At 36.8% G+C, this 16,121-nt stretch overlaps 1 protein-coding gene across 1 annotated transcript; it reads right to left on the minus strand.

The window, feature by feature from the left end:
- Positions 1 to 9,213: 9,213 nt before the first annotated feature.
- On the minus strand, positions 9,214 to 14,764 carry LOC145604074 (uncharacterized). The gene is made up of 9 exons (XM_081660022.1): positions 13,881 to 14,764; positions 13,705 to 13,777; positions 12,785 to 12,842; positions 12,393 to 12,667; positions 11,668 to 11,681; positions 10,186 to 10,468; positions 9,953 to 10,083; positions 9,801 to 9,883; positions 9,214 to 9,392 (listed from the first exon to the last, which is right to left on the minus strand). The coding sequence occupies exons 1-9, from the start codon at positions 14,762 to 14,764 to the stop codon at positions 9,214 to 9,216; spliced, it is 1,980 nt and encodes a 659-aa protein (XP_081516148.1).
- Positions 14,765 to 16,121: the final 1,357 nt, after the last annotated feature.

A 16,121-nucleotide genomic window follows, 5' to 3' on the forward strand; every position in this document is an offset into this window, starting at 1 on the left:
ATTGTATAACTTTATTTCTGATTTTGTGGGTGATTTTCTTAATTGTTTTAAATTTTGTGGGCGGCGGTGGGTTGAGGTGGTTTCGGGTGAGCGGCGCTGAGTTGAGGTGGTTACAGGTGAGTGGCGTTGGGTTAAGGTGGTTTCAGGTGAGCGGCGGCTGATTTACTATTTAGGGCGGGGAGTTATGGTGGATAAAGGTGGTGGGTTGGCGGTGGTGGTAGCTTAGGTTAGGTGGTTTCAGGTGAGCGGCGGCTGATTTACTATTTAGGGTGGGGAGTTGTGGTGGATAAAGGTGGTGGGTTGGCGGTGGTGGTAGCTTAGGTTAGGTGGTTTCAGGTGAGCGGCGGCGGGTTTTCGTGGTTAGGGTGGGCAGAAGTGGTGGGTAAAGGTGGTTTGGGTTGGCAGTGGTAGTGGGCAAAGGTGGTTTCGGTGGTGTGAGGCTGGATGTGAAGTACAGTAGTGTAATTTTTCTTTTTCTTGTTTTTTTTTAAATTTTAGCGACGGCTTATGGCGGTCGCTAATTCCAAAAATTGCGACCGCTGATATTACCTGTCGCAATTTTTAATTTTTGCGACTGTTTTCTAAGATGTCGTTGAAAATAATAAAAACGGTCGCAAAAAATCTGCGACCGTCAAACGGTCGCAATAATGATTTTTTGCGACCACGTGAATAACGACCACCACCTCCTGTCCACCACAAAAAACCCCTTTCCCACTCTCGAAAAAACCCTCCAAAAACTCCTCCTCCACCTAGAAACCCTAGCGGCTATGGTTTTCGATGGTGGGGGAGGAGTTTTTGGGATTTTTCGGGATAGAGGGAGGTGGTTTTACGGGTTTTGGGAGTGGTTTGGGGTTTTCGAGAGTCAAGGAGGTGGTTTTTTGGGGGTTTCGAGTGGTGGTGGTGGCTGGAGCAGGTTGACGGTAAAGGAGATTACGTGGTTTGGGGGGAAATTTGAGGGTTGTGGTTCAAAGGGGAAGGACAACTGGGGTTTTTCGGGAGTAGGGGATGCTGGATGGCGGGAGGTGGGTTGTGGGATTGTGGTGGAGGGGGTTTCGATGGGCAATGGGGCTGGGTATCTGATTTTTTTTATTTTTTATTTTTTTGGCTAATTAGCTCTTGACCCGTGGCATTTATTTTTTTTAAAAATAAACTTTTCAACAAGTAACCGGTAATTGGATTGATGAAAAAGAAGACCCCTCAAAGTTCGTATTATTCTAGTATAATTCAAAGTTGGGATTATTCTATCAAAATTGATGAAACTTGGGATTATTATTTCTAATTTATAATACCTCCGTTTCATATTTTTTGCAATTTTGAAATATATTATATCTCACAATAATGCCCTACAATTGTGAAAAATATGAAACGGGTAGTAATACTTTATCATTATCTACTATAGAAGTAAAGAGGGGAACACAAGTGGGAGAAAATAGATAATAAGATAAGGTATTTACAAATATAAGGAATAAATGTTAAAATTTTGGCAAATTTGATTTAAGAGAGTGATGCAATAAAATAATGGAGGGAGTATCATTTTTTGTGAACAAATACTCCGTATTATTTTGAAAAACTTGTCAATTACCACCCAGGCCATTTGAAAATTACTATCCACAAAACAAAGTTGACAATTACCATTCCAAAACTAAGGTAATTAGTACGATTACTACCTTGTTCCTTTCTCTGGTAACTTAAGGTATTAGTGACGCTATACTCAAGCGAAAATTCAGCTTAAGCCTAATTAAGTAATTAATCCTACAAGTTAAGAAATACACGCTACGCATGTACAATATAAAAACTTATTACTTTAATTTATTCATAATTTTTAATTTTATTTCGTTAATTAATATTGCCTATATATAAAGAAAGTAATAATTTTTTTGATAATAAAAATTAACCATGGTAAAAGATCATCAATGTTCTTTTTTGTTTTGAACCACTTTGTATGTATGATTAAAGAAAGTAGTTTGTATGTTTTTTTTTTTAAAGAGTTTTTTAATTTAAAAAAGCAGTTTTATCTTAACTAAAAAAAAAAAGCAATTTTACTTTAACAAAAATAAAAAGCAGTTTTTGTACGTTGATTTTGTAAAAAAAAAAAAAAAAAAAAAAAAAAAAAAAAAAAAAAAAAGTTTTCATTGGTGGTTATTTTGTTTTTAAATGTGGCATGAGTAGTTAGTTTTAAGGGTAGTTTTTTTTTTTTTTTTTTTTTTACATGAATAAGGGGTAGTTATTTAGGGAAAGATATATGAAAGTGATACAAAAGAATCAGCATATATATGTATGAAAATGAATTAGTACTAAACAACAAAAAAAAAAAGTCAATAAGTGCAAGTGAATAATAAAAAAAAAATAGGCCTAAGTTAACCACCTAATTAAGAGAAGTTATTATTTTTTTTTATTTGTACCACGTAAGGAAAGTTATAATTTTTTTTTTAAAAAAAATTGTTGTTATTAGATGTAATTGTGCAAAAAGAGAAGGGCATTATGGAAAAAGTCAAATTTATCAACCAAAATGACCTTGTGTTCGGCAAAATATAGCTGTGAAGGTAGCTGTAGCTGTGGAGGCAGCTGTTAGCTGTGTAGGTAGTTGTTAGCTGTCAACAAGCTGTTAGCTGTGAAGATAAATAATTTAGATATGAGTGTTCGGTAAAGTTGCGGTTGACTAACTGTTATATATAGAAATCAATATTTTATTTTTAAAACTATAGATTAAATTTTCAACAGCTACCTCAAAAGCTACCTCTAATTTCAAAAGTTAATCTTTCTAACTTTTCACAAAAACTACCTCCACCACTAAAAGCTACCCTAACCACTACCTTGCCAAACACTCACATTTTTTGTTAAGTAGTGGTTTGACTTGGTCAAACCACTAAAAGCTACTCAAAAGGTAGCGCCGAACATGCCCATAGTACATTAGTACTATAGATTTATATTAAAAGGATGAAATGTTTGAAAAAAAAAATTAAAGGATGGAAAAAAAACTAATTTAATATACCAATTTTATCATTAGAATTAATCAACTGTACAGAAGAAAAAAATTCAACCCTTTCTTCTCAATTCAGCTTCTTTAAAACACTTTTCTTCTTTTTCCAATTAATCTTCATCTTTACCTCACATTCAATAATCTTCATCTTCTTTATAGAATATTTAAAAAAAAACACTAGCCTCCTCTCTCTCTCTTCTCTCTCCTAAAATTTAGCCTCCAATCTCAATTTTGAAGGGGCTTCCATCGGATTTCACCGGTGGAAAGCCCCAATCTTTATTTTCTTTGAAGTTTTTACTTTTGTTTCTTAGGTTACAATAAAGTCTCCCTCGAAAGAAAGGATTTATCTCCTTCGAAAGACAAGGTTTTTTCGATCTCCTTCGAAAGACAAGGTTTTTCGAACTCCTTCGAAAGACAAGGTTTTATTTATGCTTAATTTGGTCTCTGGTTGTGCGGGGCTACTATTGATTATGGCTCGGATTCGGGTTACGGAATCACCACAAGAATTTTCTTTCTCCCAAAATTACGAAGCTGCGACGGATCCACTCAAAAAGTTGTATGAGACAACGAACCGAGAATGTGCCGAATTGTTATATTTATGTATTTGGATTCTTAGCCCTTCGCAATTCCCCGATTTATTCTTGTTTGATTTTGTTGAATTCGTTTTCATTATCGTTAATTGTCAATTGTAGATGCCGTATGGCTATTATTAATGAAATTCAATGCCCTTTATGACTTGTTTCAAAAAAAAAAAAAAAATCTTCATCTTCTTTACCCATTAATACTTAAAAGGTAATCCTATTCCCAAAAAAAAAAAAAACACTTTAATTGATTATTAAACTTGGTTAATTGTTTCCCTTAAAAAAAAATAAAAAAAAAAAAAAAAAACTCGGTTAATTGTTCAAAATTTATGAAAAGCCCTAAAATGTAAGCGCCTTTACCTCTTACTTCTGCCCCACATGAACCCTAAAAATTGATGAACATAGCACATAAATCAACAATAGTTTTTTTTTTTTTTTTTTTTTTCAATTAGAGACTAACCCTGATAATCTTCCTTGAAGATGACTTTGTTGTTGTGATTCGTGAGAAAGTAACAACAAATTGGTGAATTATGTGTTTAGAGGATGAGTATTGATGTTGAGAGGGTGCTTAATTAATTTGTAAAAGAGTATTAAATTTTATAATTGAGGAAAAATTAAAATGTGATCTGAAGAGAGAATGGGATATAAGATAAAGATTGAGTAGGGAGATGAAGAAGATGAATATAATTAAGAGAGAGGGTTTTTTTTTTAATTAGTTCAATTAGAATTTTTTTTTTTTTGTTTTTTTTTTTTTTTTGAATAGGTTCATTTAGATTAATTCTTATTTACTTAAAAAAAAATTAGATTAAATTTATTTAAATACATAATTACACATTAAGGGCCTGTTCATATTTACTGAACTGAGCTGAACTGAACTGATTGGAACTGAACTGAACTGAACTGATTGGAACTGAACTGAACTGAACTGAATTAAGCTGAAATGAATATTTTATGTGAGAGGGAAATTAAGAGCTGAACTGAACTGAACTGATTGGAACTGAACTGAACTGAACTGAACTGATTGGAGCTGAACTGAACTGAAATTAAGTAAATATGAACAGGCCCTAAATGACCTTGGTTTTGAGTAGTACTCCTAATTGACAAAATTTTTTTTTTTATGGATTGTAATTTTCAAATGGCTTTATAATGGGTTATAAATAACAAATTTTCCTATTAATTTTGTTCATAAATAGTTTTTATTGAACTTTAATTAATTTTTAAACTAATTTACTACTCCCTCCGTTTCAATATGATAGTCCCATATGGAATCCATCACATAAAATAAGAAGAGGAGAATATTTGGAATATAACATTAAAGTAAAAACAATTCATAAATAGTTTTGTCTTATTTAATTTTTTTTTTTTTTTTTTTTTTTTTTTTTTAGGAAAGCTTTAGCCATAATTGCATAAATCAAGGGAGTAATTTTTTTACTTAGAGTCATGTCATTAATTTACAATTAGTAATTTAACCAATCAGAATTTAATGTGTATAAAATAAGAAATACTCTTTCCGTTTCATAATGTTAGTCCCATATACTATTTTAGGCGTTTTAAAATAATTTACCCATATTGAATCTATTCTTTTTTTTTTTATTTTATTTTTTTCCTAATTTGCCCTTATAATTCCTAATTTCATTAGTGGATTGATGACATGGCATTTGATTGATATTCCTCATGTTAAACAAGCATTGTAATTGATGCTTTCCAAAGAAAACAAAAACATAACATATAAAATAGAACTTTTAAGCAATTTTTGTACTAAAATGTAAGATTCTAAATATTATTCATTCTCTCATTTTTTGTGATTGATTCTATGTGTGATTAATAAAGTGAAACAGTGGGAGTATAAACTAAGTTAAAAGTAGAATACATTAAATATGGGTAGATCTTTTTGAAACACCCAAAATAATATGGAAAATTAACCAACAACAAACCAACCTTTGTCTCATTCTCTCAAAATGAACCAACTTTTAAATCTTCCCAAAATAGACAGAAATTTGCATTTTTTTTTTCCCAAAATGAACCATGTAGGTCACCCTACTTGTTATACCAGGTAAAAAGCCACTTGTCATAATATCATTGGTCAAGGTTTTTTTAATTTTAAATTTTGAAAATTTTTACAAAAACAGAAAAGAAAAAAAAAAACCAAATTCATCCTTTCCCACCATTGTCAGTCCCACTCCCAACCAGCCACCCTCTTAACCTTCACCGTACCACCATCACTTCCACCCCCCTACACCAGCACCTATGTACACTACCAGCAACAGCCACCATAGAAACCACCAAACAACCGAAATCACCATACCAACCAACGAAACCACTAAACCAACCCATCTGAAACTTCCAACCAACCCACCAAAAATACCAAAACCACCATACTAACCCAGTAAAAACACATAAATCATCATACCAACCCACTGAAAACACCATACAAACCACCAAAACCACCATACCAACCCACCCCACTAACACCAAGATCCAAAAATCCACCACCCGAAACCTGCCATAACCATCCTCTCACCACCACCAAGATCCAAACCCACCCCACCGACACCCTTAATTTTCCAATCTTCCAATTCTTCCTTCTTTTTACCATCAATTTTTCACTTTATTTTTTTCAATTTAGGGGTTGTTGGTTTGGGGGTTTCAAGGGGAGCGGGGTATGTCAAAAAATGCAGTGGAAAGGGGAGAGGGAGTGGTGGCTGGAAAGGGGATGGTCGGAAATGGGAGGTGAAGCCGTGAAGGGGGAGGGGAGAGGTGGCCAAAAAGGTGGAGGATAGGTGGCTGGCTGTGAGGAAAGAGTGGTCTCTGGTTTTTTAAGAAAAAATATTATGTTAATATGTAAAAAATAATTAAAGGTTTTCAATTAAAAAAAAAAAAGATAATTAAAGGAAAATTACAAATATGACCGGTTGTACAGGTTGCTGGTTATTTGGGTTCATTTTGGGAAAAAAAAAAAAAAATGCAAACTTCTGTCTATTTTGGAAAGATTTAAAGGTTGGTCCATTTTGGTAGAATGGTGCAAAGATTGGTTTGTTGTTGTTAAATTTTCCAAATAATATACGGGACCAACAAATTGAGAAGGAGGTAGTAATATTTTTTCTTTTAATTATAACCATTAATTTTAATGAACAAGGTACGTGATTAAGTGTCAGTAAAAAAAATTTTGAAACGCCAAAAACAAAAATGAGTAGTTAAAATAACTTACCAGCGCAATATCGGACATAAAGATGTAGAGGAGTCTCCCCAAAATTGTTGCTGATGAGCAGGAGTTGTGGTTGAGCCTTAACGTATGCAAACAAGGCCTCAACTGCAGCCATGTTACGTCTTCTAAGCGCTGAATGAAACGGCGTATCTCCGTCGTTATTCACCTCACACAAATACGACACACTAGTATTAATGACACTAGTATTAGTACTTGTGTTACCCGAAGCAGAACCACTGCTAACACCGTCCTTGTCTTTTGATAAGTGAGAAATGATGACATTGATGGTCTCCTTGTTTCCCAACTTAGCAGCTTCATGAAGCGGGGAGATACCCTTTTTGTTCTTCTCACGAACAAGGTCGGGGAACCTTGTAAGAGCCGCCTCGATGAATGTCGAGTGGCCTCGCTGAGCAGCAACGTGGACAATGCTGTTACCAAGATCAGGTGTCTTTAGGACGTATTTGTGTTCCTCTCGTTCACCATCCTGCAGCACTTTGATATCTCCTAAAACGGCTGCCCGGAACATGAGGGAATCCATGTATCCCTCCATTGATTATTTCTCTCTCTTGCTCTCTATGGTTTGTCTTTACTATGGATATGTAATTGTGTATGTACCTCAAGCACATAATTAAGATTTATGTCCTTGGGCAAATGGGCGTTTATGAGGCCTGTATATAGGGGGTGTACAAAGAGTGCTGAGGCACAGGGCCCAAAAGTAGGACCCAAATGGCTCAGTTATTTTAGATATATTTTTTTTTAATACGCAAAGAAGGTTATTTCATACCAGCTAGTGGTTCATATAGGCGCCTATAAATGTACACCCTCCGTTTTTAAATACTTATTCCAATATTCTTTTTTGGTCATTTTTAAATACTTGCTCCATTACCTTTTTTTTTGGAAAGCTTTTACAATGTTTAAATTATTTTCCACACTTTGTTTGTGGACCCAACATAATACTATATCTCCTCCTCTTCTTCCACTACTTTTACTTTTTACAATTTTTTATTTTCTCAATTACCCCACTGCCTTTATATTTTATTACTTTCTCCAATTTCTCCTAAAACTCCGCGCATGGAGAAACGGAACAAGTATTTAAAAACGGAGGGAGTACATCCTAAAGGCATTTTGCGAAAATAACATATTATACAAATGTAAAAAACATACAGATGTAGTAAAAATTACATACTATTAAAATGTGCATCGTAATGAATATATATCTAATGTAAAAATAAAAAAAACAAAAATATATTTGCACTAAACTAGAGTGAACAAAACATATGTCCATGTTCTTTGATTGTTAGTGTAATGTACTTTTATTTATGACTTCCGTCAATTCAGAATGGTGACAATATTGGAATAAAAAATTATAGGAACGGAGTCCAGTCAGCATTCCACTACAATTTACGCACATGTCAGCAAAAGTTCAAAGTATTTACAATTATGCCATGATATTAACATGGATATGTTGATATCCGATATCAATGGGGATCGGCTCATTTTCATTGTGAATTGTTCTTTAAATTTTGTGTTTAAATTATGGTGGGTATATATATAAAAATAATGTTTATTACATAATATTATCATGTTCTTTATTAATATTATAGATGTTCTTTAGAAAAAAAATAAAAAAGAAAAATACACACACACAACACACAAAATTGGATGTTCTTTACAAAACTGTTATATGTTATTTACAATAGAAATATATGTTCTTTATAAAAACAGCTACATATTCTTTCCGCGTTTTTTGTATGGTACAACCGCTTGTAGTTCAAATTTCCAATATCATACTCCCTTCGTTACATATTACTCGCAACAAAGGGGTATTATTTGTGAGATACAAAATATTCCTTTATTGCGACTTGCAAGTAATATGTAACAGATATCATACCAGTAAATCATACTCAATTATAATTCCTAATTTTCCAGACCAAAATCATACTCAATTATAATTCCTAATTTTCCAGACCAAATTGTCTTTCCTAGTTCAACGTTAAATCTCCAAGTTTTCATTGTCTACCTTAAATCTTGTCAAGAATGTGAATCCTTGGTTTGTGTATTACGTATAAGGGTATATTTATACAACCTAAGATCGGGCTAAAACATAAGCCCAAACAATAGCTAAATACATAAGCCTTGCTCAACACCCCCCCTCAAGTTGGAGCATGCAAATCACAAATGCCCAACTTGCCAAGTAAATACAAAAATTGTTGCTTGCTTAACGCCTTAGTGAAGATGTCTGCCAGTTGATCTGTGGTCTTCACATAAGATGGTCTAATAATTCCTTCCTGAATTGCATCCCGAATATAATGACAATCAACCTCAATATGCTTAGTTCGTACATGAAAGACCGCATTCTGCGCAATATACAACGCAGACTGACTATCACAAAATAAACTCATGGCTTGCGGATGCGAAACTCCTAAACTATCAAGAAGAGCCTTCAATCATTTCAACTCATCAGTGGCCTTAGACATTGTACGGTACTCAGATTCTACAGAAGATTTAGCAACGGTATCCTTCTTCTTAGTCTTCCAAGAAATAGGAGAATTTCCTAGAAACAACAAATAACCTGTAATCGATCGTCTCGTAAGAGGACAACTAGCCCAATCCGCGTCACACCAACCTGTCAAATGTAAGTCACAATCTGATCTCAAAAGAATACCTTGACCTGGAACCCTTCAAGTAGCGCACTGTACGAAGAGCCGCCTCCCAATGATCTTGACGAGGTTGATGCAGAAATTGGGACAAAATATGAACCGCGTATGCCAAATCTGGTCTAGTGAAAGACAAATTGATCAAACAACCTACAAGACGCCGATACATTTCGGGTTTGCAATAGGAGGTGCCTCTGATTTTGCTAGAGTGTGGTTTTGCTCAATTGGGGTACCTGCCGGGCGTGCCCCTAATAAACCAGACTCTGCAATAATATCAAGTGTATATTTCCGTTGGCACAAAAATATGCCCTCCGGACTACGAGCAACCTCAATACCAAGAAAGTATTTCAACACACCCAAATCTTTCATATGAAAACAATCACTCAAATACGCCTTAAAATCAGAAATCACAGAAGCAGAGTTGTCAGAAATCAATAAATCATCAACATACACTAGAACACTGAGATGGACATTCCCATGATTCAGAGTAAACAGAGAATAATCAAAATATGATTGTTTAAAGCCATACCTTTTGAGTGAGCCTGCAAGTTTGGCAAACCAACAGCGGAGTGCCTGACGGAGACCATAAAGCGATTTTTGAAGACGAAAAACCATTCCTGGTTTACTACCATGAAACCCAGGGGGTGGCTTCGTATAAACCTCCTCATCAAGATCACCATGAAGAAAGGCATTATGAACATCCATTTGATGCAATTCCCAATTTTTCGATGTTGCAACCGCTAAGAAAGTCCGAACTGTGACCATTTTAGCCAGAGGAGCAAATGTCTCATTATAATCAATGCCCTCAACTTGATGATTACCAAATATGACCAGACGAGCCTTTAATCGTTCAACTGTACCATCAGAGTTGTACTTGATTTTATAGACCCATCTGCATCCGAGAGCCTTCTTCCCCGGAGGTAATTGTGCCATCACCCAAGTCTGATTGTCTTCCAATGCTGCAATTTCTTTCTGCATTGCTTCTCTCCACCCTGCATCTTTCATAGCCTCTTTGAAATTACGAGGCTCAGTTCCGCAATTACAGCTGCAAAAAATATACGGTGTCGCAGGGAAAAATTTTCACAATTCACATAATGTGCTATAGGATAGGGAGTACCTGAGTAGCATGCACTAGTAGAAAAAAGCAATTAGCCACCGGTTCAAAACCCCCCTATGCCACCGGTTTTGAACCGGTGGCTAGTTGTGGGGTGGCAATAATCTGATGCAAAAGCCAGCCACTGGTTAACCGGTGGCAAAAACAAGTATTGCCACCGGTTAACCGGTGGCAATAAGACTTCCCACAAATTTTTTTTTTTGGTATTAACAACAATTGCCACCGGTTAACCGGTGGCAATAATGCCCTAAAAAAACAAAAAAAAAATTTCTTTTTTTTTTTGCTTTTTTTTCTCTTAAAATGTACCAGAAACATATATATATGCATAATATACATGAAAAACACAAACTAAATTAATAATTACAAATAAATTACTTATACAACCCATTCCAATTTATAAAATTAAATTTATCAAATTACACAAAACAAATATTTAAATCATCATCCTAGTCTTCAAAGGATAATATGCAGGTGTCTTGATTCCCTGGAGCATTAGTAGCAGCATTTCCTGATAATCAAAAGATGTCACACAATGAGTATGGGATTAGACTAATTAGCCTAATTTCTAAAATTAATCTTAAAAAAAAAAAACAAAAAAACCACCCTAACCCACGACCCACCCACAACCGACGACCCAGAACACACGACCCACCCACGACCGACGACCCAGAATACACGACCCCCCTACCACCACCAACCGTCACCCCACACCAGCTCCAACCCCAACCCAAACCCTCACCCAGACCCACCCAGACCACCACAACCCATCAACGAAACCAACCACGACCCATCACCCAAACCCACCACGACCCCTGACCGCAGGCACAACCAAACCAAAACCCTACCCAACGCCAAACCCACCACGACAGCAACCACAAAAGCAACAAAAACCCTACCCCAAAATCAATTCGAAAAAACCCCAAAACAATTCAAAAAATCAATTCGAAAAGCCCCCCAAAATCAATTTGAAAAAACCCCAAAATCAATACGAAAATCAATTAACCCCAAAATCAATTCGAAAAAACCCAAAATCAATTAAAAAAAAAACCCAAAATCAATAACCCCATAATCAATTCGAAAAACTAAAATCAATTCGAAAAAACCCAAAAAAAATTCGAAAATCAATTAACCCAGAACCCCTAACCTAAAATTATTAAAACAAAAAAATTAATAAAAATCATGAAACATAAATCCCAAAAAACCCAGAAAACCCGAAAAAAAAAATCAAATTAAAAACCTAGGGAGGTCGGAGAGATCGAGAGGGGAAAGAAGAGAGATAGAGGGGAGCTTCGCTTACTTTTTGAAGTATAACCTTCGCCACGACAGCAACGCCGCATTCTCGGAAAATTAAGAATGAAGAACAGATCCGGTTTTAGGGAAGTAGTCTCCCTGTTAGTGGGTGATGAAGAGAGAGCGGGAAAGAGAAGAAGATGGACGGAGGCGGCGAGAAGAGAGAGCAGGAAAGAGAAGAAGATAGACGGAGGAGATGAGATGGGAGAGAGAGGAGAGGAGATCTGGAGAGGAGAGGAGATGAGATCAGGAAAGAGAGGAGAGGAGAGGAGAGGAGAGAGAGTGAGGGAGGCTGAGAATGAGGACACGGGTAGGGTTTGGGTCTTTTATAAGGGCGATTTTTTTTTTGAAAAAAGCAAAAGCCACCGGTTCAAACCGGTGAAAATAATTTTATTGCCACGGGTTTAGTTTGAACCGGTGGCAAAAACCTCCCCTCAAAATCCCACCTATTTTTCCCCATATTTTGCCCACCGGTTTTTAAAAACCGGTGGCCTTAGGGCGGTGTTTATCTTCTTTTTTCACCTAGTGATGGAGAAGGTGAACTAGGAGGACTCGTCGCTTGTACAGTATGTGCCACATAATTTTTGTGCCAACCCGGGGGGTGTCGATGTCGAGAGCCACGCCCAAGAACATTTCCCGTGGTGTCCAAGGCCACGGCAGCAACCCCATTAGAGCTGGCAGCAGCCTCATTGAAGCTGGCAGCAGCCTCTGTGGTCGTGGCAGCAGCCTCAGTCGCTGCAGGGGTGCTGCCAGACCCTGCTGCATCGTGTGTGGCAGAGGAGGCCACGGCCTGGTCGGGGCGCCTGCTGCCTGCCACGGCCTGGTCGTGGTGTGGGCTGCCTGCCTCACCCAACAAATTCTCATGCCCAGCATCAGCCATACCCCCTTGTGCTACCTCACTGATTTCCAAAACCGACTCCAAATCGTCTTAAAAATCAAAATCAACCCCCGGCTCACCCTCATTCAATGTAGCAGCAACCACATCATTATCATTAACAGCATTCTCAGTCAAGGACTTATCATTAGCAAACGGGAACTCATTCTCAAAAACTTCACATCACGCGACACAAATATCTCTCCCGTCTCAAGATCATAAAGTTTCCAACCCTTTTTACCATTAGGATAGCCAACAAAGACACATTTTCGACTCCTAGGTGCAAATTTGTCCCCCTTTGATTTTTGATTATGAGCAAAACAAAGAGAGCCAAAAACTCGTAACTCATCAAAACTAGGTTCTTTTCCAAACAAAACCTCATATGGTGTCTTATTTTGTAATAAACGAGATGGTGTACGATTAATCAAATAAACCGCCCCAAGCACACATTCACCCCAAAAACCAATAGGAAAATTCCCTTGGAACATCAAAGCGCGCCCCACATTCAATATATGTTGATGTTTTCTTTCCATCCGGCCATTTTGTTGAGGTGTCCCAACACAAGAAGTTTGAAAAATAATGCCATGTTCATTGAAATATGGAAGCATGCAATTAAATTCGGTTCCATTGTCGCTCCTCACCAATTTTACATTTGTTTCAAATTGACGCTCAATCATAGCAAAAAAAGACAAGAATGCGGAATAAACTTCAATTTTGGAATTCAAAAAATAAACTCAAACACCTCGTGAAAAATCATCCACTAGAGTCAAAAAATAATGTGCACCACAGGAAGAGGGAGTTTTATATGACCCCAACAGATCACAATGAATCAATTCAAAAATACGACTAGCTTTGCTATCACTATTAGGAAAAGAGTCCCTAGATTGTTTATCTTGAGGACACACATCACAATAACTAACTTGACAACTCTATCCGACGGATGCCCAAGTCGTCTATGCCATAGCTCGAACTCTGTCAATTCCGGAACTTGCACCGCACATACGGTAGGAACACGCCGAAAATAATAGAGTCCGTCCTTCCGTTCACCGGCTCCAAGACAAACCCGAATGTTGGTCCTGTATAGCACATAAAGAATTAGTGAAGCGAACAAAACAATGCGAGTCATCAATCATCTTTAACACCGAAATTAAATTGCATTTTAATTTAGGAACAAATAACACATGCTCCAAAATTAAATCATTAGCCAATTGTACACGGCCCTCCTTTAGTGCCACTGCTTGTTCACCATCAGGAAGACCCACGGGACACGGCGTGATCGTACATACATCCATGAGGCAAGATTCAAGACCAGTTACATGATGCGACGCCCCCGTATCAATTATCCAAGAAGACAAAAGCTCACCTTGCATTCGGTCCTGTTTATGGTTATTAACCATATTCAATAAAACCTGTACATCATCAGGCTTTAGGTCTGCCAGAGATAAATCACCAGCTTGCGAGACTCCTGTCACAGCATTTGCACGAGCAGGGGAGGGGGCAGCATCACGAGCCGAGGAAGTAGCAGCAGCAGCAGGCTTGGACGCTGCAGGGGAGGCCTTGGTGGGCTGCCTCGAAGAGCTAGTAGACCCCTTGCGCTTCAATTCGAACCACCACTGAGGGAATCCGTGGAGTTCAAAGCACCCATCATTATCATGACCCGATTTTTGGCAATGCGTACAAAATAATTTCGACTTGTCTCGACGCTCTATACTCCCCTTCCCACGAGTAGATTGAACAGCCAAAACATGGGCCTCATTGGTTTTCTCCTTCTCGGCCTTCCCCCTAGCAATTCCTCGTGACTCCTCCTCTTGAAGGAGCGCTTGGTAAGCCCGATTCAAATCGGCAACTGGTTGTTGGGAGAGCAAATTTGTTCTTACAGCCGCGTAAAAGTCGTCATCAATATCAATTAAAAATTGATGCAAAATCTCCTCTTCCCTATCCAAGGCAAATTTTCCAGTAACATCACAAGTGCAAAGGCCACAATCACAGTCGTGAAGAGGTTTGATTCGTGTGAGTTCATCAAACAAGCCTATCAATTTAGTGTAATAGTGTCCAACAGTCATGCCTTTGGTTTGTTTGCAATTGGTTATTTTTGCTCGCAATTGTTGCAAGCGAGGTCCATTGGAGATACAATAGCGTTTCTCCAAGTAATCCCAGAGTCGCTTCGCCTCCTCAAGTACGGGATTGAAGCAGCCACTTTGGAATCCACTGAGCGCAATAACCAGGAAACAAGCATCGAATTGACGGTTTCCCAATCAAGTAATTTCTTCTTCTCGGTGGGTTTGGTGATGGTTCCATCAACAAACACAAATTTCCGGCGAGATCGCAGAGACAAAGTTATAGCCCTCGACCATGCCAAATAATTATCCCCTGTCAAGATTACGTGAATAATCAAGTTTCCGGGCTGATCACCAGCACCAAGGCAATACGGTGAAGCAGGATCAATTTTCCTTCCTCCATTGATGAAGTTGATCGTGCGTCAAATTGGCAGAGTGTTCTGCTCTGTTTTGGTGTTTTCAATTTGTTAAAAAATAGGGTTTTTGAGGTTTTGGCCTGATACCATGTCAAGAATGTGAATCCTTGGTTTGTGTATTACGTATAAGGGTATATTTATACAACCTAAGATCGGGCTAAAACATAAGCCCAAACAATAGCTAAATACATAAGCCTTGCTCAACAAATCTAGCATTTAATTTTCTCCTTTTATCCATGTAAAGCTCAATTTTGGGAATTTAAGAAAGTTTTTTCTTGTGTACAACTAATCTATATTAGTATGTATTGGGTATTAACGCTTATATTTCAGTTTCAAAAGTCAAAAGTACGAGTATTATTACTACCTCCGTTACAGGTTATGTGCAACGATTTGACATAAAGTAGAGAGGAAAAATGTCTAATCGTTGCACATAATATGTAACGGTTGTAGTATTTGATACTCCAATTTCAAAACAATTAAAATTCTAATTATTCGTATCAGAAAAAAGAAATTGGTACTTGGAAATTCAATTGCATGAAACATGAATTGGCAAATCTTATAAACTCTATCATTCTTGTCTTCTTGATTCACCGTCGTTACTTATTAATTTTGTCCCGAATTACACTCAAAATCACTTCACCTATGTAAGGTAAAGCTTAGTATTTCTTTTATTTATTTATTATTTTTTTGTGGAACATTTTGATTACTTTGATTGACTCCTTAGTCTTAAATTTTTAACTGATGATATTGCTTCAAAGAGCATTACTTAATTAATAGAATGTTGACGAATATATTTTTTAAGTTGTATTGACTATTGAGTTACAATTAAAATTTGTAGTTACTGATACAAATAAATACGAAGTATGATAGCATTATCTGAATATAATACTGTATATTGTTTATTAAAATTGTAGCCGGCCTACGGTTGATGAAGGGACTAAATTATT

Source organism: Chenopodium album, chromosome 22 (assembly GCF_948465745.1).
Source record: "Chenopodium album chromosome 22, dcCheAlbu1.1, whole genome shotgun sequence".
In the NCBI taxonomy this organism is placed as follows: domain Eukaryota; kingdom Viridiplantae; phylum Streptophyta; class Magnoliopsida; order Caryophyllales; family Amaranthaceae; genus Chenopodium; species Chenopodium album.